The sequence below is a fragment of the Mesoplodon bidens genome, assembly GCF_964165515.1.
Source record: "Mesoplodon bidens genome assembly, chromosome: 9".
Taxonomy (NCBI): Eukaryota; Metazoa; Chordata; class Mammalia; order Artiodactyla; family Ziphiidae; genus Mesoplodon; species Mesoplodon bidens.
Window position 1 is genome coordinate 8401612 of NC_138166.1, and position 22884 is coordinate 8424495.

The window sequence follows — 22884 nt, forward strand, 5'->3', positions numbered from 1 at the left end:
TGAGAGGCCCGCGCACTGCAACGCAGAGGAGCCCCCGCTAACTGCAACTAGAGAAGGCCCACGTGCAGCAATGAAGACCCAACGCAGCCAAAAGTAAATAAATAAAATAAATTTTAAAAACAATTAAATATTCCCTAAGCAAAAGTGAAAAATGGAACGAAGGCAGGGAAAAAAAGAATGGAAGAAAGAAGGAAAAAGAAACTAAATATTTTATTATTCCTATTTTATATGACATAGATTGACAAATTCATAGAAACTATAAAGCTATGAAGAATAAAAGCTTCTCCCTAATGCATAGAAAATAAACATACTATAGAACCAGCAAATAAACCAAATCTACATACAATGAGGAGACTTGTGGTTTTCAAATCTGTAATGAGGGCTATGTCTTTATATTCTCCATAATATCAAACCCAATTTCTTGGAAATAGTACTGGTAGCAACAATAATACCAGGGATAGTAAGAGAAACGAACATTAAATTTAGCACTTGCTACATGTCACACATAGTACTGAGGAACTTTACAAACTTTCTTAAGAACTTATTTAATTCTTTGAGTTATTAACATTATGATTCCCATTTTCAGATAAAGAAATTGTGGCACAATGAGATTAAGTAAATCGACTAAGATCCCACAGCTAGTAAATGAGAGAGCCAGAATTTTAACCTGGGAAGTTTGGCTGCAGTTAGCATTCTTAACCACCATACTATATAATGTTTCCAGTTAGGCATAAATATTTACTGAATTGATTATACTTATACATAGAATAAATATATAAGGCAACAAGAGTGCTGTATTTGGACAAGTCAATGCAGAGTTTACATGCCTAATGTAGGTATTAATTCATCCAGAACACATGGATGACAATATGTTTATCTTGCTGCCCAGTGTATTACCTCAAGGTAATACATCATGTAATGTATTACCTCAAGGTAATACATTATGTAATGCATACATCATTTATACCTTTCACTGCCTTTATCTCTTACATAGCAAAGTTCTAAAAAAGTAACATGTATAACAAAACATATGCTATAATTTACCGCAATTAATTATCAAGTTTGAAAATCATAACAGATCAATTAGATATAATGATACATAAAAATTATTCTTACCCCAGCTTTTAGTAAATTCCACGTATAATCTATGGCACAAATGGCACCTGTTCTTCCACAGCCTGCACTATAAATATGAAATTTGAAAAAACAATTTGATTTTTGAGATAAAAGGACCGCTAAATACATGGGTGGACATGTAAATATTCAGAAGCAAAAAATCATTTAAGAAATCTGACAAAATTCTACTTATTTAGTAAACAAACTACAACTTAAAGCGTGTGCATGTCAAACATCCTTAACATTAAGATTTATATCTTGTTTTCATTTAATTTAAGGAACTTCCAAAAGTAACTCACAGAATACCTAGAAGCCTTCACTTTGAAAGTCTGTCTACCTCAGAAAACCTTGGCTAGCTAACAAAATACCTTGCAGATACAAATTTATACTATGTTCTGATGGCTCTGGTGCTTTAGAGTAGAGAAAACTACATCATTTCAATTGCAAAAGGTATAGGAAAGAGGAAGAATCCTACAAGCCCTAGAAACTGGTTTGAACACCAGCAGTGATTTCACTAAAGAAACAAAGGCCACTAATGCTCTCTAATCTCCTGAAGAACTAATAGAACCTGGAGAATGTAAAGTAAAATACCACAGGGTAGTTATTTTAAAATATGACAGAAATACTTTAAAGCAACTGATTTTCAGCTAGAGGGAGGCATATGCACCTAAGGATTGAGAATCACTATGAGTAATTAAAGATGTTACTGACATCACTGGAATAATTTTAGGCAGAAAAAAAGTTGGGCAGCACTTTAATGTGTATTTTGAAACTTTTAGAAGTATCAGTAGTTTGTTAAACATGTAATCTAAGAATTCCTGATAAAGCACATTATAAGCAACTTAGCATGGTTTTTAAAAAGCTCTTAACAATAAACATTAATAATATTAATTCTAAACCACTGATATGTTTGTCAATTCCACACATCAGAACGTTTCTAAAATTCTGGAGTTAACAGTTACTAGGGCTAAATGATATATATTTAAAACTTGATGGTTAAAAGTGTGATATTACAGAGACAAAGAAAACCAGATCAATGCAACACAATAGAACATTCAGAAACAGATTTGAGTATATTTAAATATTTATTACATAATGGTGGATTCTCCAATTAAAGCGGAAAGACTAGACCATTCAATAAATAGTACAGGGAAAGTTAGTTAATGCAAAAATTAGATTCTTACCCTTTATCTTAATCACAAAAATATTCCAGATGCATTAAAAATATAATGTTTAAAAAAACCTACAAGTGTATTTTTACGCACTACTGTGTTAGGGAAGGATTTTCTAAGCATATGTCAATGCACACAAATCGTTAATGCAGATATTCACAATTATGTATGGTAAAACACAGGCAGAATAAAAACCATGAAAAACCAGAGCACTTACAACATGACTACACATTAACATCTTCAACATATAAAGGTATATAAAGAATTCATAACGTATAATTACTGAGATGAAAATCACTGGCAAAGTAAACAAACAAGCAATTCACAAAAGAATATAAATGACCAAGAAAAAAAAAAGCTTGCCTGTCACACTGACACTGAAACAAAAAGATAAAAGTACTGGGAAGAATATGGGGAAATGGGTATTCCCACAAACAAACCAGCAAGTGGTATGCTTAATTATAATGAGCATCAAATTTATGGATAACAAATTCTAAAATATATACTAAGAGTATGAAAAAGTTCATGTCCTTTAACTTAGAAATCCCACTTTTAGATATCTATTCTAATGAATTACAGATGTGTTCAACGATTTCACCATAAGATTGGCCACTGGGTATTTAAATTGTTGTTTAAAATAGCTGAAAATGAATGGGGTAATAAATGAAATGCCAAGAAATGGAGGTTAAATATAAAATACAGTGCAGTCATAATGTATTCCAGAAGAAAATTTATATGACTTAGAAAGATGTATGTAATATATGAAATGGGGAAACATTCTTAAAAAAAAATACTATACACACATTGAAAGCACATACACTAAAATTTTAACAATGGTCATCTCTAGTGGGATTGTGAGTGACTTCTTCCTTTTATGTTTGTGCTTTCTAAGTTACTACAGTTACCATACGATTTTGGTTCAAAAATATTAAATGATCAATTTATTTTTTTAAAGGAAAATCTTCCTATCAAATTGGATTTATGAACTATGTACATTGACCGGACAATATTAATATAACAGGAAATAATTTCAACTAACTTGTAAAGAAGTTAAGCCAAAGCAATTTCTTTATCTTTTAATTCTACAATTAAATAGATCTTTTTCTTTTTACCACTACTTAATTAAAAAGTCAACTAACCGGGCCTCCCTGGTGGCGCAGTGGTTGAGAGTCCGCCTGCCGATGCAGGGGATACGGGTTCGTGCCCCGGTCCGGGAGGATCCCATATGCCGCGGAGCGGCTGGGCCCGTGAGCCATGGCCGCTGAGCCTGCGCATCCGGAGCCTGTGCTCCGCAACGGGAGAGGCCACAACAGTGAGAGGCCCGCATACCGCAAAAAAAAAAAAAAAAAAAGTATCTTGGGCCTCCCTGGTGGCGCAGTGGTTGAGAGTCCGCCTGCCGATGCAGGGGATACGGGTTCGTGCCCCGGTCTGGGAGGATCCCATATGCCGCGGAGCGGCTGGGCCCGTGAGCCATGGCCGCTGGGCCTGCGCGTCCGGAGCCTGTGCTCCGCAGCGGGAGAGGCCACAACAGTGAGAGGCCCGCATACCGCAAAAAGAAAAAAAAAAAAAAAAAAGTCAACTAACCACAGAATTAACTACAGAAAAATAATTTTAATTAACCAGATTGTTAACTTATTCCCACATCTCCATCAGCAAGCCACCTTTCTGGCCCATAAATAAAAAGAAGCCCTTTCACTTCACTAATAATAGGCATCACAATCCAACCAACTGTCTAAGAAAACTATCTTTGGTGTTCCATCTCCACTAATATCTTTTAACTATTTAATTAACCAGTAAATCTCTGAGTCTGAAAAATTTCATTTATTGATGCTTTTTATAACAAATGTGAATGAGATATAAGTCACTTAAAAAGATAAACTGTAGTTTTATAAGTACTATGGTTTTAAGTTTTTTAGAAGCATTGAACGTAAAATAAAAATTAAGAGAAGAAAAGCTGCCTCAGGATTCAAATAGCTTTTACTATTTGGAAACCCATATAATGACCTATCTTAATGAAATTCCAAAATTTAGGTTTCAAAATACCATACATTACCCATATTATAATGCCACCTATATTTCAAAGTATTTAAATATTTAGAAAATTCTTTTGTACCTGCAATGAATACAAATAGGCACATCTTCATGTTCTTGGTATTTCCTCATTAAGCTTATCATGTCCAGAATAGAATCAAACGATGAGGGAACATCATGATCTGGCCAGTTCACATAATGAAACTGATATAGCCTACGAGATTCCTTCAAGAATAACAGAAATTCAGCCATTATGAAAATATACTTGCAAATTTTAAAGCATACAGAAAAGCTGCAAATCTCACTTTACTGCCATTTCTAAGATATGTAATTCATATTTAGCACTTTCTTAAAAAAATGACAGCCTACATTTATCACATATAAAGTATTGATGTGAGGGCTTCACATGTAACAATTTACCTAATCCCCATGTAACACCATGGGGAAGGTATTGTTAATACTATCCTCATTTTATAGGTAAGGAAATTGAGACAGAAAGAATAGCATGCACAATGTTTCACAGCAAGTGACAGATACGGGATCTGAAACCAGGCAGTCTTACTTCCAAAACCTACACTTTAACCATTATACTATGTATACTACTCAATTAATCTACAGTATTAAATGGATGAGCAATATACCATAAGCATTGTTTTAGAATCTATTGTAATCAGAAGACGAATAGACTATTTAAACCAAAAAGAAAATTAGAAATGAACTTGTCCAAACCCAAACCTACTCAAATTATGGTGTGGGCTGCCATCCATCTCCCTACCCTTTCAAGGGATCTGTGAGCTTCACACTATTTTTATAATAATACTAAGGTGTTATTTGCCATTTTCATTTTCATTCTCATTCTCTCATGAGTATACAACAGTCTTCTCAAGGCCATATGATTTAGGATGATGTCATCACTTGGAAAGGTGATGGAATGTCTGCTTGTATATTCATGCTTTTAAAAAAACTCAGTTTTAATTTCAAATATAGTAAATATTAAAAGATATAACCCACAGAAACAAGAGCTCTTTGGAATCTTCAGCAATTTTTAAGAATGTTAAAGAGTCCTGACATCAGAATGTTTTGAGAATGGCTATTCTGGTGTTTAATAGAAAGAGCACCACTTGGAATTCAGGTAAAACTGTATCCAAATTCTACTTCTGCCATTAACTGAATAACTTCAGGTAAGCTACCTAACTTCTCGAAGATTCTTTATCTTCATCTATGGGCAACAGAGATAGCAGTACCTACCACTATGAAGCAAGGAGGGTTGAAATGCCTGATACAACACTGAAGTTCAGTAAGTTACCTATCATTAATATTATAGGTTAGAAAATAGCAACCAAATGATAATAACTGACTCAACTAAAGGGAAGTGATTAGTCAGGTCAGGGGTTGCTAAGAGTACTGGAACCATGTCTACTTATAAACAGGAAGGAGTTGTTAAGTATGCTTACAATGCACTGTCTGGGGAAGAATGATGAGCTTCATGGCCAAGCTTAATTACTTACAGTGATTTAAAATTTAAGATAATAAAAACAGAGAAATTGAGGAAGAACCGATAGGCATTCTCTAATGCCCATCGGATTTTTCTTTGATTCCTTCCTGGAGAAATTATCATTTTATATAGCTCTGAAACTGAAGTCATGGGCCTCTAGTGAAAACAAGTTATATCTAAATGAAGACTTAGCGTTAATAGTGGCTTGTCTCTTTCTAAAACATTGTAAACTAATAAAAGTGGGTAATAATTATGTAAATAATACTATAATCTGTTTACTGCAATAGAGGAAAAATATTTGCAGCACAGAAACCAACTATTCCAAATACAGTAAATTTAATTTAGAGAAAGTTGTTCTAAGTAAGTAATTATATGACTTTAATTGATAAAACATAAGGCTCAAGATAATAAAATATTACATCTGATTTTCTTCTTCATTATTTTATATAACTAAAAAAATCAACAAACCTCCTTAACTATGTAAGGTAAGATAGTATACTATTTATATATATCCTCTCTTTAAAAACTATCCTTAGAAACTGTCTCTAAATGGAAAATACTTACATTCTGAAATTCAAGTAAGAGTGTCCTAATGAAGTAGTCTGTTCTTGCTTGTTCAGCTTCCTAAGTAAAGGGAAACACTTGTGAGTCAGTAGAACATTAAAACAAAAACATACACACCAAAACAAACAACAACCTCATATTTAAAGTCCACAATATGAAATTAATCTTTAAAATTCCAGGTATGCCTGATAATTATAAAAACAACAATTCTAGAAGTCATCAATTTGTTTATCTAGGTTTTTTTTTTTTAATTTATAAACAGAAGTGTCTGTTAACCAATTACTTAGCTAGGGGTCTATCATCCAACAAAATATTTGCAAAGTGACAACCATCCCCAGAATCATGTAACCAAAATAACACCTACAAACAAAATGTCACTCCTTAGTACCTACAAACATCTTCAACCATTTTATCTTTCCATTAAGCTTGATTTTCTCTACCTAACACTCAACTCTGAATTAACTGGACGCCAAATGTGGAAGGAAAAGGATGCACTCACAAAATCCCAAATTATTATTTTGGTTGATGACAACATAATCACTTTAAAAGTCTCTTACTATCATTTGTCAATAATCACTTTAAAAGTCTCTTACTATCATTTGTCAGTATATTAGAAAGCTAACTATTCTTTTTGCCTTTTTAATTAAAACTACAGACAGGGTAGGACAGCGATTGTCAAGAACAACAGGGTATGCTGCTTTATTAATTTTAAAAAATTCAATATTATTCCTGCTTTAATTTTTTAAACCATAGTAATTTATTTTGAACTTTTCAAATAACATTGCAGGGGGACTTCCCTGGTGGTCCGATGGGTAAAACTCCACGCTCCCAATGCAGGGGGCCCAGGTTCGATCCCTGGTCAGGGAACTAGATCCCGCATGCATGTTGCAACTAAGAAGTCTGCATGCCACAACTAAGAAGCCTGCATGATGCAGTGAAGATCCCACGTGCCTCAACTAAGACCCGGCACAGCCAGAATAAATAAATACTTTTTTAAAAAAATAACATTAAGAGGAAAGTCTGTTTTTATTTTCATCGTAACAGAGTATGAATGAAAATATTCGTCCAAGACTTAACCTTTTCTCACCTATAAAAGGTGAGATAAATACTTTTGCTTTGTGGGCCATAAAGTCTCTGTCTACTTTATGTTGCTGTTGTGATCGGCAAATATATAAATTAATGGGTGTGGTTGTTCGCCAATAAAACGTCACTCACAAAACAGGCAATGAGCTAGACTGACCCATGCCAGTATGCTGCTATCTGATCTAAGTGGTTACACGCAGCAACATGCTACTGAGCTCCAGCCTGCCCACTCCCCACTGTTCACCAACACTTCACCCTCCTTCTCATCCCCAAACCAAGAGAGCTCCTGATACTGTCCTGTCTCAGTCTCAAACACTCTGATTGCCAAGTATAGTCAAGTCACGTACTATGGTTATTTTCACTGCCTTGCTTTCTACTTATAAATTTGATTTTTTTTGTTTGCAACAGTGATAACGAACCCTAAGTTGTCTGAAACAACCACATGCCATACAAATTACTTTCCATTTTGAAATTTTGCTTCTTCAGCATGGATTAATTCCATTATCGACAAATCAAACCAGCTGTTACGAATCAAATCAAACCTCTTATCAAGAGGACTTTTTAAAATTACCTTTTAGTGCAACTGGAAAACCAACCCAAAAAGTCAATTCATCTTTTCCAAATTATAAACTATTTCTTACTTTTCTCCATTCATTATTATAAGTTGTTTACTATTTCTGATCCCCAACTGTAAAAAATTTTACGTTGTTTTGTTGTTGACTATTAATCACTATATGTGGTCACTTCAACTGTGACATTCATTACAATTATCTTATTACATTTACATTTACAAATGTTCAACACAACCATGCTGCACAGAACTAGGTTTCCTGGACTGTCCAGGGACTTAATATTGTAGAATACTTTCTGAACTGGTGAGGGGGTAGTGTTCCCTCACAGGAGTACAATATGGTTATGCATTGGTTTTTATTCATTCCAAACAATATGAAATGCAGTAGGATTTTTAAATTTTTTAAATTTAATCCACAAACAGTTAGTTCTAACCAGGACTTTAGAGTATTGACTACACTTTAAATCCAGGCCACTTAACTATGAGTTACAGTTAACATTACAAAAATCACACTGTATTTATAAAGGAGACTGTGTAAAACAGTCTGAGTCCTTTCTACATAAACCTAGAAAGCACTAAATTTCTGGTAGCATCAGAGGAATTCATAAGTCCTAAGTACAAATAAGTCATAAAATTAAGGACTTCTTGAATTCACCAATGGCGAGTAAAATCACAGAAATTATATTTCATTTAACCATGGAAAACAAAGTCAAAAACAAGCAATTATGAGATGGGTAATGTAATGGTTAATTTTATGTGTCAACCTGGCTGGGCCATGGTGTGCTCAGATACTTGGTCATACGTTATTCTTGGTGTTCCTGTGAGGGAGTTTTGGGGTGAGATTAACATTTAAATCCGTGGACTTTGAGTAGTGCAGACTGCTCTCTGTAAGGTGGCTGGCCCTCATCCAATCAGTTAAGGCTTGAACAGAAAAAAAGGACCAGCCTCCTCCAAGTAAGAGAATTCTCCAGGAGACTGCTTTTATCTGTAACACTAGCTCTTCTTGGTTCTACAGCAGACTGTCTCTGGACTGGAGCTGAACATCAGTTTGCCTGGGTCTCAGCCTGCCCACCTTCGGATTAGAACTATTTTATCAGCTCTCGGTCACCAGGCTGCTGCTCCTCAGCGTGAAACCGAAGCATCAGCTCCTCGGGGGTCTCCAGCTTGCCCACCCTCCCCTGCAGATTTTGTACTTGCCGGCCTCCATAATTATGTGAGCCAATTCCTTATGATAAACCTCTTTCTCTATATATATAAACATCCTACTGCTTCTGTTTCTCTGGAAAACCGTGACTAATACAGGGAAGTTATTTAATTTTCATGTATGTTTAATCATCGTATTTTGAGTTGAGTAAATAAGACAATATATTTCTTTCAAGTGATTAAAAAAGACACCTTCATGTGTAACCCTAAGCAAATTGTTGGTTCTATTCTAAAGCTTATATTTTACTTCTTTTTTGTTGTTCCTTCACTGCTTTTGTTTTTTAATTCATTTTCTCAGATTTGTGTTGTTAGTTTTAGAACTTGAATTTAATTCACTTCCACAGCTCATCAAATAGGTATATATTTTAAGTTTCATATCAAGTTTTCTGCCATAAAAGATCAATCTCTACTTTCAGGATGGAAGTTCTCAAACCCATCTTTGTACATAATTATAACAATTCTGGGGAGAATAACAAAGATATGAAAGATTAACATAATAAACTATACTTCAGCCATCAAAGATCTTTCTCATTTGTTGAATTTGAAACTAATACTTTATACCACTTTTCAAATAGATCACTCAAAGCAGTTATTTGTTTATTCTTAGATACATAACACTTATGATCAACTTATATACAAAGACTAACACAGAATTAACATAATAAGGTACAAGGAAATTAAACATTTATGAAAAGTCATTCTCAAAGCTTCTTAATTTAAAAGCAGTATAAAAACAAACATTATTATTCATCTTTGTTTATTAAGTGTAGATTTACATGAAAACATTGAAGGCTTGGCTTATATAAAACCAGGTTCATACCACATTATAATTTAATTATCAGTCTAACATACTCATTACCTGATTAAATAATGTATATAAAAATACATACTTACACAAGAAATTTTAAATGGTGCAAATGTTATAGGGTCTTCTCCATACAAAGGCCAATAGCGCTCACATTTTTTCTGTTTTCCAAAAAAAAGTTAGTAAATAATTGATAATTTGTTTTACTTGAACTTTAACAAATATTTTGTGTTCAGGTTGCTCTTCCTTCCCAGAAAACAGAAGAACTGCCATCAACAGGCAAGGAACTAGGAGCTCTCAGACTTACCCAACTAACCATAAAGGTGGGCTACCATGACCTCTCCAAGATTAGTCATAAGAAACTTATTAACATAAGTTTATAAACTGTTCATTGCTACCAGCTTGGTATATAGAGTAGACTCCAAAGATCCTCCTCTAGAAAAGAAAAATTGCTTTAAAAAAAAGTGCCTGGCACAAGGAGGTCCATTCAGTATAAAAAGTTGCCAGGCAAGTTTTAATGCTTGTAAAATGACAATCCCTATAATAACTGGCTGAATTCTTGTTAAGTCTAAAATCTGTGGCATCGTGGAAAGAGCCCTCCACTTGGTATCCGAAGAATTTTGCAAGTAGCAATTTTACTGTTTGGTTGACCTTTAGTTCCTTTACCTGTAAAAATGGGAATAATAATCCTTATCTTATATGATTGTTTCAAGTACTAAATAAAAGTTTATTTCAAATGTTCCACTGGTGGAACGCCATACAAGAATAATGTATTATTTAAACTATCCACTTTTGAGATTCTAGAAAGTGCAATCGAACAGTTTCCCCTTTTACCTTCCCATTTTAAACAGGTATAGAAATAGTAAACTATTCAATTTTCATTGGTTTCTAATATCAAGCCCCATCATTTTAGAAACTTAGGTAAGTGAATGAAAGCCTAACTTTACAGAAGATCCAGTGATTCTGATGCAAGAAATGATGCAATTTTACCAAGACCCAATAAAATGAAACCCTTTAAGTGACAATTCAGCTTAAAATAAACCTTTGGCATGGGAAATACATCAGTTCTTATTAAATTCTCATAGTTCCATATATAGTAAGTGGAATTGTTACCTATAGGCTAGAATTAACTGTAAGCTGACAATACTGCTCTCAGGGCAACAAAGTAGAACTGCCTAGTGTGTCAGTTTAGCTTAGAGTAAATACTATTAATATTTTAGAAGCCTTAAAGCCACAAACTTCATTTCCCAGTAAAGTTTACAGAAAATGATAAAATTAAATTATTTTGAAGGGTTTTTTTTCCTTGTTGTTTGGCCTAGGAAAGTTTTAACATCTTCAAACAGAAAACAGATTTATAGAAGATTAACTTAGTAAGAATGAAAGCTTGTGACTAACATGCCCCTCATTCAGATGAGCAATAACTGAGTAATGATTATATTGGTACTTATATTTCAGGTATGAACTAATTACAATTGATTCCAAAAATAATGTTAAACATCATATATACATAATCTATAATAATTTATCATTCATTTCAGAGATGAGGAAGCTGAAGCTCAGAGGGGACAGTTCAATGTACCATGCTCCAAATGCTAGTAAAGTGTAGGTCTGTTTGATTTTATTACCTGTGCTCTTTCCATTAGGTCACATTCTAAGTCAAAGTCAAGGTTATCAAATAAATTCATAGCCCTAACTGACAAAACAACAAAACTGACTACTAACAAAACACTATGAATCAAAAAAACATTAGCTTCAAAAATTTCTGCATGCAATACAACTTAATTTTTCAAGTATTATTACTGATATACAGTGAGCTTATTAATAGAATGATATGGTTGGGTGGAATGACAAAAATTACTAGTAAAAATAAAGTTTTCCAATGATTTATACATCATAACATCTCACATAACTGAAAGATGTATTATCTTGTTTTATGCAACATATCCTTTACTGAAACTTTTCATAAGAAGTTTTACAACTTAAAAATGACTTTTACTTTAACTAATGAACTACCTTTGTATAAGGAGACTTCAAATCATCACATAATTTGTGATTTGTTTCTCACATTTATAGAAGCCCACACTTAAAAATGAAGACTTAGGAATTGATGCTGCAGGAGATCACAATGGTTTTGAAACTAATTTCACATGGACAGAGTTTTTACCAATGTTAAAAATTTCAGATTAAGGAATTTTCTTCTCTTTGGAGATAACATTACAAAAATGTAGTGGTACTGGCACATAGAAATTAGAATATTCAAGCTGTAAATTGATGAAAATTAATCAGAATTATTGAATTCATTTTTATTCTCAGTTTTATTCAATCCATAAAAAGCGTTCTACTTACACCACCATTAAATATTTGAAGACTACTAAGTAACAGTACAAAATCTATTAAATGTATTTATAAAATATAAAAGTTGATGTGCTCGGGCTTCCCTGGTGGCGCAGTGGTTGAGAGTCCGCCTGCCGATGCAGGGGACACGGGTTCGTGCCCCGGTCTGGGAAGATCCCACATGCCGCAGAGCGGCTAGGCCCGTGAGCCATGGCTGCTGAGCCTGCGCATCCGGAGCCTGTGCTCTGCAAGGGGAGAGGCCACAACAGTGAGAGGCCCGCCTACCACAAAAAAAAAAAAAAAAAAAAAAAAAAAAAAGTTGATGTGCTTGGGGATTATTTGGCTCCTTTTGATGAAATAAAAGCAATTGCAGAACACAAAAAAAGAAAAGAAGTAACTATTTTAAAAACTAGGGCTAAGAGTATAATAAAAGACCAGGTATATATATTCCTAGAAATGAAGTAATAAAAAGAATACTCCACAATTATTTTAAGTGTTAATAGTTATACATACCCTTCCCATCTCAAATTCACGACAGGCCATTACAATGATCTAAAAAGAAGTGGGGGTGGGATGAGATAAAGAATGTATCAGTTAAACACAATTTTGTTTTTTCAATAAAATGTACATTTCAAGAATTATTTTTTATTCTGAGCAAAAGTATGCCTGGCCTGTCAAAAAAAAAAAAAAGTAGGTTTAATATTAAAGTATGAGTTAAAGAAATGATCAAAATCATTCCTTTGAAGTAAAGGGCTAACTAACTAAATATCAACAAATTAAATTTGGCTTCAAATAACATGATGTATTTGATATGAATTAAATTTTTTAAAGCTTATAGACTTACTTCTGTCTTTTGAAATAATATTAAAATAACGCATTCAGGATATTTACCTAATAAAATAGCAATACTTTACATACATTTAATAAAATTATTAAGGTTGAAGGTATTTAACTGTCTTTGATCATAAAGGTTATTACATTTGCTTACCCATCCCAACATTTTATAATGTAATATTTCAAACATACAGCAAAGTTGAAATAATTTTACAGTAAACCCTCTATAGGCACCATCTATTCTCTACCATTAACATTTCACAATAATTGTTTTTATCACATAGCTCTCCCTCCACTCATCTACCAGTCTATCTTATTTGGTAGTTGTCTTACTAGTACTGACATAGGACAAGATTCAAAGTATTATCACACCCTATTCTTGAAATATTTCGACAAGTTTGTCAAAATTTAATGAGAAATCCTAGCCATCAGTTGTTGTCTTTTTAATAAACATTAGCTATAATTAACATATCATTATGGCTCAAAAGTCATGTCATTACATGTAATACTTACTACAACATTGTACTCCCATATCATCCTCCAAAAATCTATTACTGTATTTGCTAAAGGTCCTTGGGTTGCCACATATGCTTTTGGCCCATAAACACCCTAAAAGGGTTAAAAGCAAATTTCATATTTATTATGATTAACAAAAATATTTCCTTACATAAATTTTAAGTTTTCAAATTTTATTAGTAATACTGCTGTTTTTGCCTAAACCATTCCCAAATAATGGCGAAATATATTTCACTTCAGCTTCTGATGAAATGTTACTACTTTTGTGTAATTATTAGACATGGTGCACAGAATTCATAATTAAACCTCCTTGTGCTAATTTTAAAATTATTAGTTACCTAGGAATTAAAAACAAAAGTCTTAGTACCTAGTCAACAAAGCTAACTCTAGCAGAAACATAAAAGCATGCATCAATTCCAAAAGATAATACTGAAACTAGCTAACAGTTCTTTCTTACTAGATTCTTCCATAACTGCCTTTAGTAACTTATTCAACTTAAAGTTTTTTAAGCACCTACTATGTATACTCTAATAATAAACCCAAGAATATATCAAACAAAATAGTGGACTAAAATACTAAACCAGCACATAATTGAATCATACAGTGGGTCAGTGTTATTAAGTGCAATTAAAAACTAGAACTTTTAACAGATGTCCTTATAAAAGAACATAAACATCAATAGTATCTGAAAGAACGAACTACCTACGTGTTAATTTTTGTTTAACCTATTAGTTTTGTGTTTTGCCATAACTGTAGTAAAATTGACTTTTTAGTAAAAACAGTTTTTATTTGAAACCATGACTGTTCAATGTTGACATAGATATTAATTTTACCATATAACTCTTACCACCTTAATATGTTTCTCAACAAAATATTATATTAAGATATATATAGGGGCTTCCCTGGTGGCGCAGTGGTTAAAAATCTGCCTGCCAGTGCAGGGGACATGGGTTCGAGCCCTGGTCCGGGAAGATCCCACATGCCGTGGAACAACTAAGCCAGTGTGCCACAACTACTGAGCCTACGCTCTAGAGCCTGCGAGCCACAACTACTGAACCTGCACGCCACAACTACTGAAGCCCAAGCACCTAGAGCCCATGCTCCACAACAAGAGAAGCCACTGTAATGAGAAGCCCGTGCATCACAATGAAGAGTAGCCCCCACTCGCCGCAACTAGAGAAAGCCCGCGCAGCAACGAAGACCCAACACAGCCAAAAATAAATAAATTAAATAAATAAATTTTTTTAAAAATTAAAAAAAGAAAAAGAACCTTAAAAAATGTATAAATACCATATATAAAATAATTGAAATTATACTGCCATATAACTAGAAAGATTCAAAAGCACAGAATAACTAACAGAACAAAACAGTCTTTTACTCAAGTAGCAGTTTGAATCTCTCTCTCTCTGCTGATAAATATGTAAAAAACTTGACTGCTTTTGATCAGAGTATCCAAAAAAGGTTATCTACAAAGACTATATTTAATCTTGCATTTCAGCTGTCACTTGAAACATAGTGACAATTGCCAAAAGTTTTTAATCTAAGTTTATATTCTGTAATTTAAAATCAGTATTACCCAGTAATTCCAGCCCTGGTAATTTATTCTAAGAAATTATTCAAAAGAATAACAATGTTCAGGGCGTCCCTGGTGGTACAGTGGTTAAGAATACGCCTGCCTAATGCAAGGGACACAGGTTCAAGCCCTGGTCCAGGAAGATCCCACATGCCATGGAGCAACTAAGCCCATGTACCACAACTACTGAGTCTGCGCTCTAGAGCCCGCAAGCCACAACTACTGAGCCTGCGCTCTAGAGCCCGCACGCTGCAACTACTGAGCCTGCGTGCCCAGAGCCCGTGCTCCACAACAAGAGAAGTCACTGCAATGAGAAGCCCACTCACCACAACGCAGAGTAGCCACAACTAGAGAAAACCCATGGGCAACAATGAAGACCCAACACAGCTAAAAATAAATAAATTAAATAAATAAATTAAAAAAAAAAAAAGAATAACAATGTTCACTGCAATATTACCATCAAGAAAATCTGGAAACAACCTATATGGTTCAACAACAGAAATTACCATGTACATTTCTGTACCTAAACTCAAGGGAACAAATGAGAAGATTTAACAATCAGTAAGGTGTTTATAAGTCTTCAATGTAAAAGAAAAAACAAAAATAGAAAAACTTTATCTCCACTATCATAAAACCAAGCAAAACTCTTTATGAATAAGGAAGCTAGAAGGAAAGCCCATAAAAATATGTCATGGCTGTGCTTTTATTTTTACTCCTTTTAGTGTTGGTATCATGTTAGGCAATTTTAAAACTTATAATAAAATTAGTATGTAGGGAGACATCAAATATGGCAGAGTTAATACTTAAAGTTAATACATACCTTAATAAAATTTGCATTGATATAGTCTGAATCTTGAGAAGGAGTCTTTAAAGTCAACTTAACTCGGCTGTGATCAACTACAAGAAAAAAAAGGATTTCATAAATTATATCCCATTGGCAAACAGGTTTTTCTCCTAACAAACCATAAACAAGATTAAATAAATAACTAAAGCTATTTACTTTAGAAAACAATCGGGGCTTCCCTGGTGGCGCAGTGGTTGAGAGTCCGCCTGCCGATGCGGGGGACACGGGTTCGTGCCCCGGTCCGGGAGGATCCCACATGCCGCGGAGCAGCTGGGCCCGTGGGCCATGGCCGCTGAGCCTGCACGTCCAGAGCCTGTGCTCCACAATGGGAGAGGCCACAACAGTGAGAGGCCCGCGTAACCCAAAAATAAAAACAATGAATGGGACTTCCCTGGTGGCACAGTGGTTAAGAAGCCGCCTGCCAATGCAGGGGACACAGGTTCAAGCTCTCGTCCGGGAAGATCCCACATGCCGCAGAGCAACGAAGCCCATGTGCCACAACTACTGAGCCTATGCTCTAGAGCCCACGAGCCACAACTGCTGAGCCCGTGAGCCACAACTACTGAAGCTCATGCGCCTAGAGCCTGTGTTCCGCAACAAGAGAAGCCTCGGCAATGAGAAGCCAGTGCACCGCAACAAAGAGGAGCCCTGGCTTGCCACAACTAGAGAAAGCCCGTGCACAGCAACAAAGACCCAATGCAGCCAAAAATAAATAAATTAATTAAAAAAAAAAAAACAATGAATGAAAATTGACTCTAGGTACCAGCAGGCTAATTTCTAACATCATATTGACCGGAAGTCTGATTGTAAAGCTGTGTTTTAAAGTTGGAGTCAGAATAAATCTCAGGAGCTCTTTTAAAATACAAATTCCTGGGCATCGTCCTAGATATACTATACAAGGGTCTGAGGTTTAAGTGTCTACAGTTTTTAACAAGCATACTAGGTGATGAACACTAACCATTTATACATAAATACATTTGCCAAAGTTCTTGTAAGGAAATCTAACTTTCATATTTCACAAGAAATTAGAAAAATTAAGTAAACTGTGACAAATAAATGAATTAAGATGATGTATGAAAAGTGCTCAATACTGCACTTCACCAGTGATACTTATTATTAGGTAATGTCCACTTAGGGTAAAAAAAATCTTTACAAGAAAGTCTCAAAATATAAATTTTATTAATTTAATAAAATTATGTACTTTTATTTTTAAAATAAAGGTAATATCAATATGATTTTTAAAAATTAGATCTTAAAGAAAGATACAAGATGAGACTTCCCTGGTGGTCCAGTGGTTAAGAATCCATGCTCCCAATGCAGGGGGCCCAGGTTTGATCCCTGGTCAGGGAACTAGATCCCACGTGCCCCAACTAAGAGCCCACATGCCGCAACTAAAGATCCTGTGTGCCGCAACTAAGACCTGGCACAGCCAAATAAATAAATAAATAATATTAAAAAAAAAAAAAAAAAGATACAAGATGAAAAGTGAACTGCCCCTGTTCTTGAATTCCAGGGCTCTCTCTTTTCCAAAAAAGACACTATTAAAGTTCCTTTTTCATTCCGAAATTTTTATGCATATACCTATATACTTTGAAAAAGCAGACAAATACAATCATACTAAACATGTTGTTCTGAACCTTGTTACTTTTCAGTTAGCAATATATCCTAGAACTCTTCCCAGAGCAAAAACAGATCACCTTACTCTTTTTTAATGTTATATGGACGTTTCATTATTTATCTAACTGGCTACACTACTGATGGGCCATTTTTTCTTACCAGACACACTACTACAATGAACACTGCAGTACTTGGATCTGTTACCGGCAGTACCAGAGGGTAATAAGTTCCTAACAGAGGAATTGCTACTTGCCCTCTAAAAGGTATATACCAACTTATGCAAGTGTTATTAGTAAGAGTAACTAACTGGGTGTTATCATATATTTTAATAGCTGACAATCTAAAAAATAAGACATCAGACCTGCATCTCTTGAATTATGCAAATGGTTGCATATTTTCATATAGTTGTTTGTATTTCTTTTACCAAAGCTGCTTGTTTATACCCTCTGAACATTATCCCCATATGTCTATGTTTTCCTGCTGATTTATATGAAATCTGTGTAAAGAGAGAAAAATCAGCCCTTGATCATAGGTAGTGCAGATAGATTTTTAAAAACTTTTCATTTAGAACTAATTTTAGATTTACAGAAAAATTACAAAAATAGTATAGAGAATTCTCATACATCCCTCACTCATCTTCCCTTAATGTTAACATCTTACTTACATAACCATAGCACAGTTATCAAAATGAGAAAACTAATATTGTTACAATACTATTAATTAAACAACAGACTGTAAACAAATTTTACCAGTTAAAAAAAAGTATCTTTTTTTCTTGCCAGGATCCCACTATACACTTTGTTATTATTTCTCCTAAGTCTCTTCCAATCTATAAAAGTTCCTTTGACTGATATTTTTCTTATGATTGGAATGAGGTTATGCATTTTGTCCAGAACAGCAGAGAACAATCATGTGTCCTCAGTGAGAAGACACACCAAGGGGTTCAGGATGTCAATGTGTCATGTTACTTGTGAGGTTAACCTTGGTCTTGGTTAATTTGGTGTCAGCTGGTGTCTCCACTGTGAAGTTACTATCTTTCCCTTTGTAGTAAATAAATATTTGGGGACATACTTTGAGCCTATGAAACCCTAAAGTAGTAGGATTATCTAAGATTCATGGTCTCTAGATTAGAAAGGGCCATAACATGTAACATGCCTCTATCATTTTGGTCCTTTCTAATCCAGGGACAATGACTATTAAAGGCAACTAAAATACAAAAAGACATACAGAAATGGTAACAGATACAAATAAACTTCTTAGCAAACTTTTTAAAAGGAAAACTAATGAATAACTAATTTATTTGCCAATGACCCGAATTTTATACATTAGTACAACGGCCCAGTTCTGCTGATTTCATTTATTTATTTTTGGTGAACTTTTCTTTGAAAATTTGTAGGAAGAGATATATAAGAAAGACATAGTAGCTTCCAATTAAAATTATGTATCTCCTTACCATGTTTCCAGGAAAGAGAATGTTTACGTGTTTATCAATGCTTTGTTTCTTATTTCATTCCATCCTACATGTCTTTTTTAAAAGCCATTTGGGATAAGAAATATACATATAAAAAATCCTATGCTTTGGGCAAATGACAATAGAATAATTCAGTAGTTAGGACAATGACAGTTAAGTAACTATATGAAGCTTCCTCTCAACCATGTTTGCTAGTAATGATGGGCCCCACCTAATTACCCTTATTCATGTGGCATGTTAGCCTCTATTCAAAGTATCTCAAAGCCAGAGACTTTGTACAATAGTTGGTTTACCACTGGATCCTTAGTAAATGTTTTGGGGATTGTGAATCCAAATGAGAACAGTGGCTCCCAAATGATAGTCAAGACTTGTGCCAAGGTGCTTGCTACATGCAAGCTGGGAATATTTTTTTAATTTTCTGTGATGGAAAATTTATGCATATACAAAAATATGATAGTATAATGAATCCCCATCTATCCATTACCCAACTTCAATAATTATCAGTATTTTGCCAATCTTATTTCACCTATGGCTAATCATACAGCAGCTGGGGACTGGGAAAAGCAAATTAAAATGCAAGATTTCCGAGTTGCATATTCTGCAGTAAGTTTGATTCAGTCAGTTCAAGATGGGGCACAGAAATGGCTTTTTTTAAAAACGAAATAATGCCCTTTGCATGCAGCAACATGGATGGACCTAGAGATTCTCATACGAAGTAAAGTCAGTCAGAAAGAGAAAGACAAATACCATATGATATCACTTATATGTGGAATCTAAAATACGCCACAAATGAACATATCGATGAAACAGAAACAGACTCACAGAAATAGGTAACAGACTTGTGGTTGCCAAGGGGGAGGGTGGCGGGGGGAGAGAAGGATTGGGAGTTTGGGATTAGCAGATGCCAACTATTACATATAGGATGGATAAACAAGGTCCTACTGTATAGAACAGGAAACTATTCAATATCCTGTGATAAGCCATAATGGAAAGGAATATGGAAAAGAATATATAACTGAATGACTTTGCTGTACAGCAAAAATTAACACAACATTGTAAATCAACTATGCTTCAATAAAAATTTTTTAAAAAGAAATGGCTCTTTTAAAAACTCTAAAGCACAGGCAAATTTTGTAGTCACTACTTCATACTATAGAATCATAGTATATATATATATTTTATAATTTTTTAAATTTTTATTTATTTATTATTTATTAATTTATTTATTAGGCTGCACTGGGTCTTTGTTGCAGCGTGGGCTTAATTGTGGTATGTGGGATCTTAGTCCCCCCCACCCCCCCGACCTATTTATTTATTTATTTATTTAGGCTGCGCTGGGTCTTTGTTGCCGCGGGCTTGGTTGTGGTATGTGGGATCTTAGTTCCCCAACCAGGGTTCCCAGCGACTGAACCTGGGCCCCCGGCACTGGGAGCACGGAGTCTTAACCACTGGACTGTGAGGCAAGTCCCAATCATAGTACATTACTGAGAATTTTAAAATCAGTATTATGCTGTGTATAACACATAATGCATACTTTAATATTCTTCATTGGTGCTGTTATTAAGCATAAACATGAATAGAAATAATTTAAAGAATATTAAAGAAATGAAAACAATCATTCCTCTCCATGGTTTTGCAGACTGCCTCTACAATCTCCCAAGAGCCCAATTCCAAATAGATAAAACCAATATTCGCTACACAAGAGGCTCTTTAAAGTAGCAACATTTTTTTCTTGAACAAACATCAACACCTATTGCAACAACAAAAATATATATTGTCACCTCCAAGCAAACACACACCTATTGATAAATCCTAGGTCTGAGAAATAAAAGGATCTCCATAATTAATATTGGGATAGGCAGAACACACTGATCCATCACTTCTAAAGGCTAGCCAACTCAGTTTGAGCCCTTTTCAACAGACAAAAGCACAGGTCATCCTTGACACAAGAGTATCTAGAAATTTCTTAATTATAGGACTAGCCTCAGTGTTCTACCATAAAATAAACCAAATCTCCAAGATGGCTTGAGAAAAAACTAAGTGATCTCTGAATAGTGAGGAAATTACTTTTAGTGGATCAAAAGCAAGGATGTCTGCTCTTGCCACTTCAAGTTAACATTATACTAGAGGTTCTAGCCAGAGCAATAAGGCGAAGAAGACACTCAGATTGGAAAGGGAGTAGTAAAACGGTCATTAGTTGCAAATCGCAAGACTCTGATATGTAAAAAATCCTAGTTTTCACAAAAAAATACTAAACTAAATATTAAAATAAATGAGTCCAGGGAGGTCAGTGGATTAAAAAAAAATCAACATGCAAATGTGTAAATTGTATTTCTATATACTAGTAATAAAGAACTTGAAAATACAATTAAAATAATTCCATTCACAATAGCATAAAGACTTTTTAAAAAGAAATACAAGACTTGTACACTGAAAACCGTAAAACATTGCTAAGAGAAATAAAGAAGATCTAAATGGAGAGAGACATTCTATATATATATTTCACACCTTCTTTATCCATTCATCTGTTGATGGACACTTAGATTGGAAGAGTCAATATGGTTTAAGATGGCAATTCTCCCTAAATTGATCCACAGATTCATCACAACTCTTATCAAAATTCCAGTAGGATTTTTTGCAGAAATTGACAAGCTTATCTCACAATTTATATGGAAATGCAAAGGACTCAGAAGAACCAAACCAATTTTTTAAAAATAAGAACACAGAGAACTTAACACTTCTTGCTTTTAAAACTTACTATAAAGCTATAATGATCAAGACAGTGTGATACTGGCTGAAGAATAAGTCAATGAAATAGAATTAGGGGTCCAGAAATAAACCCTTACATTTACAGTCAGATGATTTCCAACAAAGGAAAGAAGGCAATTCAATGGAGAACGGATAATGTTCAACAAATAGTGCTGGAACAATGGCACATGCTCAAAGATTATTTTAGACCCTTACCTCACACCATATTAAAAATTAACTCAAAATGAATTATAGACTTAAATGTAGGAGCTAAAACTATAATACTTCTAGGAATGAAATAAGAAAACATAAGAGAAAATCTTTCTGAGTTTGGATTAGGCAAAGAGTTCTTGGATTGAATATCAAAAACATGATCCATAAAACTGATAAACTGGACTTCATGAAAATTAAAAGCTTGCACACTTTAAAAAGCACCATTAAGAAAAGACAAGCTAGGGCTTCCCTGGTGGCGCAGTGGTTGAGAGTCCGCCTGCCGATGCAGGGGACACGGGTTCGTGCCCCGGTCTGGGAAGATCCCACGTGCCGCGGAGCGGCTGGGCCCGTGAGCCATGGCTGTTGAGCCTGTGCGCCCGGAGCCTGTGCTCCGCAACGGGAGAGGCCACAACAGTGAGAGGCCCATGTAACGCAAAAAAAAAAAAAAAAAACAAACAAAAAGAAAAGACAAGCTAGAAACTGGGAAAAAAATTTGCAAATCATAATATCTGAAAAAAAACTTGTTTCTAGGGTATGTAAAAAACTTTTATAACTCAACTTTATAAAACTTTATAACTTTTATGAAAGTTATGAACTTTTATAATTTTATAAAAAATCAATTTTCAAAAACTACAAATGATTTGAAGAGACTGTTCACCAAAGACAGTATACAGTGGCTAACAGAACAAGAAAA

At 34.4% G+C, this 22884-nt stretch overlaps 2 protein-coding genes across 6 annotated transcripts in view; one reads left to right on the plus strand and one right to left on the minus strand.

Annotated features, from left to right (window-relative positions):
- LOC308622441 (uncharacterized protein) overlaps positions 1-11820 on the plus strand; it is a 92014-nt gene extending 80194 nt beyond the window's left edge. For 2 of the 3 annotated variants that reach the window (XR_014016630.1, XR_014016631.1), the window contains one exon: positions 9048-9742. Coding sequence is in view for 1 of the 3 variants with exons in the window: in XM_081243890.1 (XP_081100016.1) it covers positions 9048-9245; positions 10277-10423 (345 nt within the window). In the remaining 2 variants the exon portion in view is untranslated. Of the gene's footprint in view, positions 1-9047; positions 9743-10276 lie in introns of those variants that run through there. The other variant, XM_081243890.1, reaches the window with a different exon arrangement.
- PTPN12 (protein tyrosine phosphatase non-receptor type 12) overlaps positions 1-22884 on the minus strand; it is a 91234-nt gene that overhangs the window by 30373 nt on the left and 37977 nt on the right. For all 3 annotated transcript variants that reach the window (XM_081243882.1, XM_081243883.1, XM_081243884.1), the window contains 7 exons: positions 16118-16194; positions 13722-13817; positions 12888-12926; positions 10130-10201; positions 6379-6438; positions 4402-4544; positions 1117-1183 (listed from right to left, as the gene is read on the minus strand). In XM_081243882.1, coding sequence (XP_081100008.1) covers positions 1117-1183; positions 4402-4544; positions 6379-6438; positions 10130-10201; positions 12888-12926; positions 13722-13817; positions 16118-16194 — 554 coding nt within the window. The remainder of the gene's footprint in view (positions 1-1116; positions 1184-4401; positions 4545-6378; positions 6439-10129; positions 10202-12887; positions 12927-13721; positions 13818-16117; positions 16195-22884) is intronic.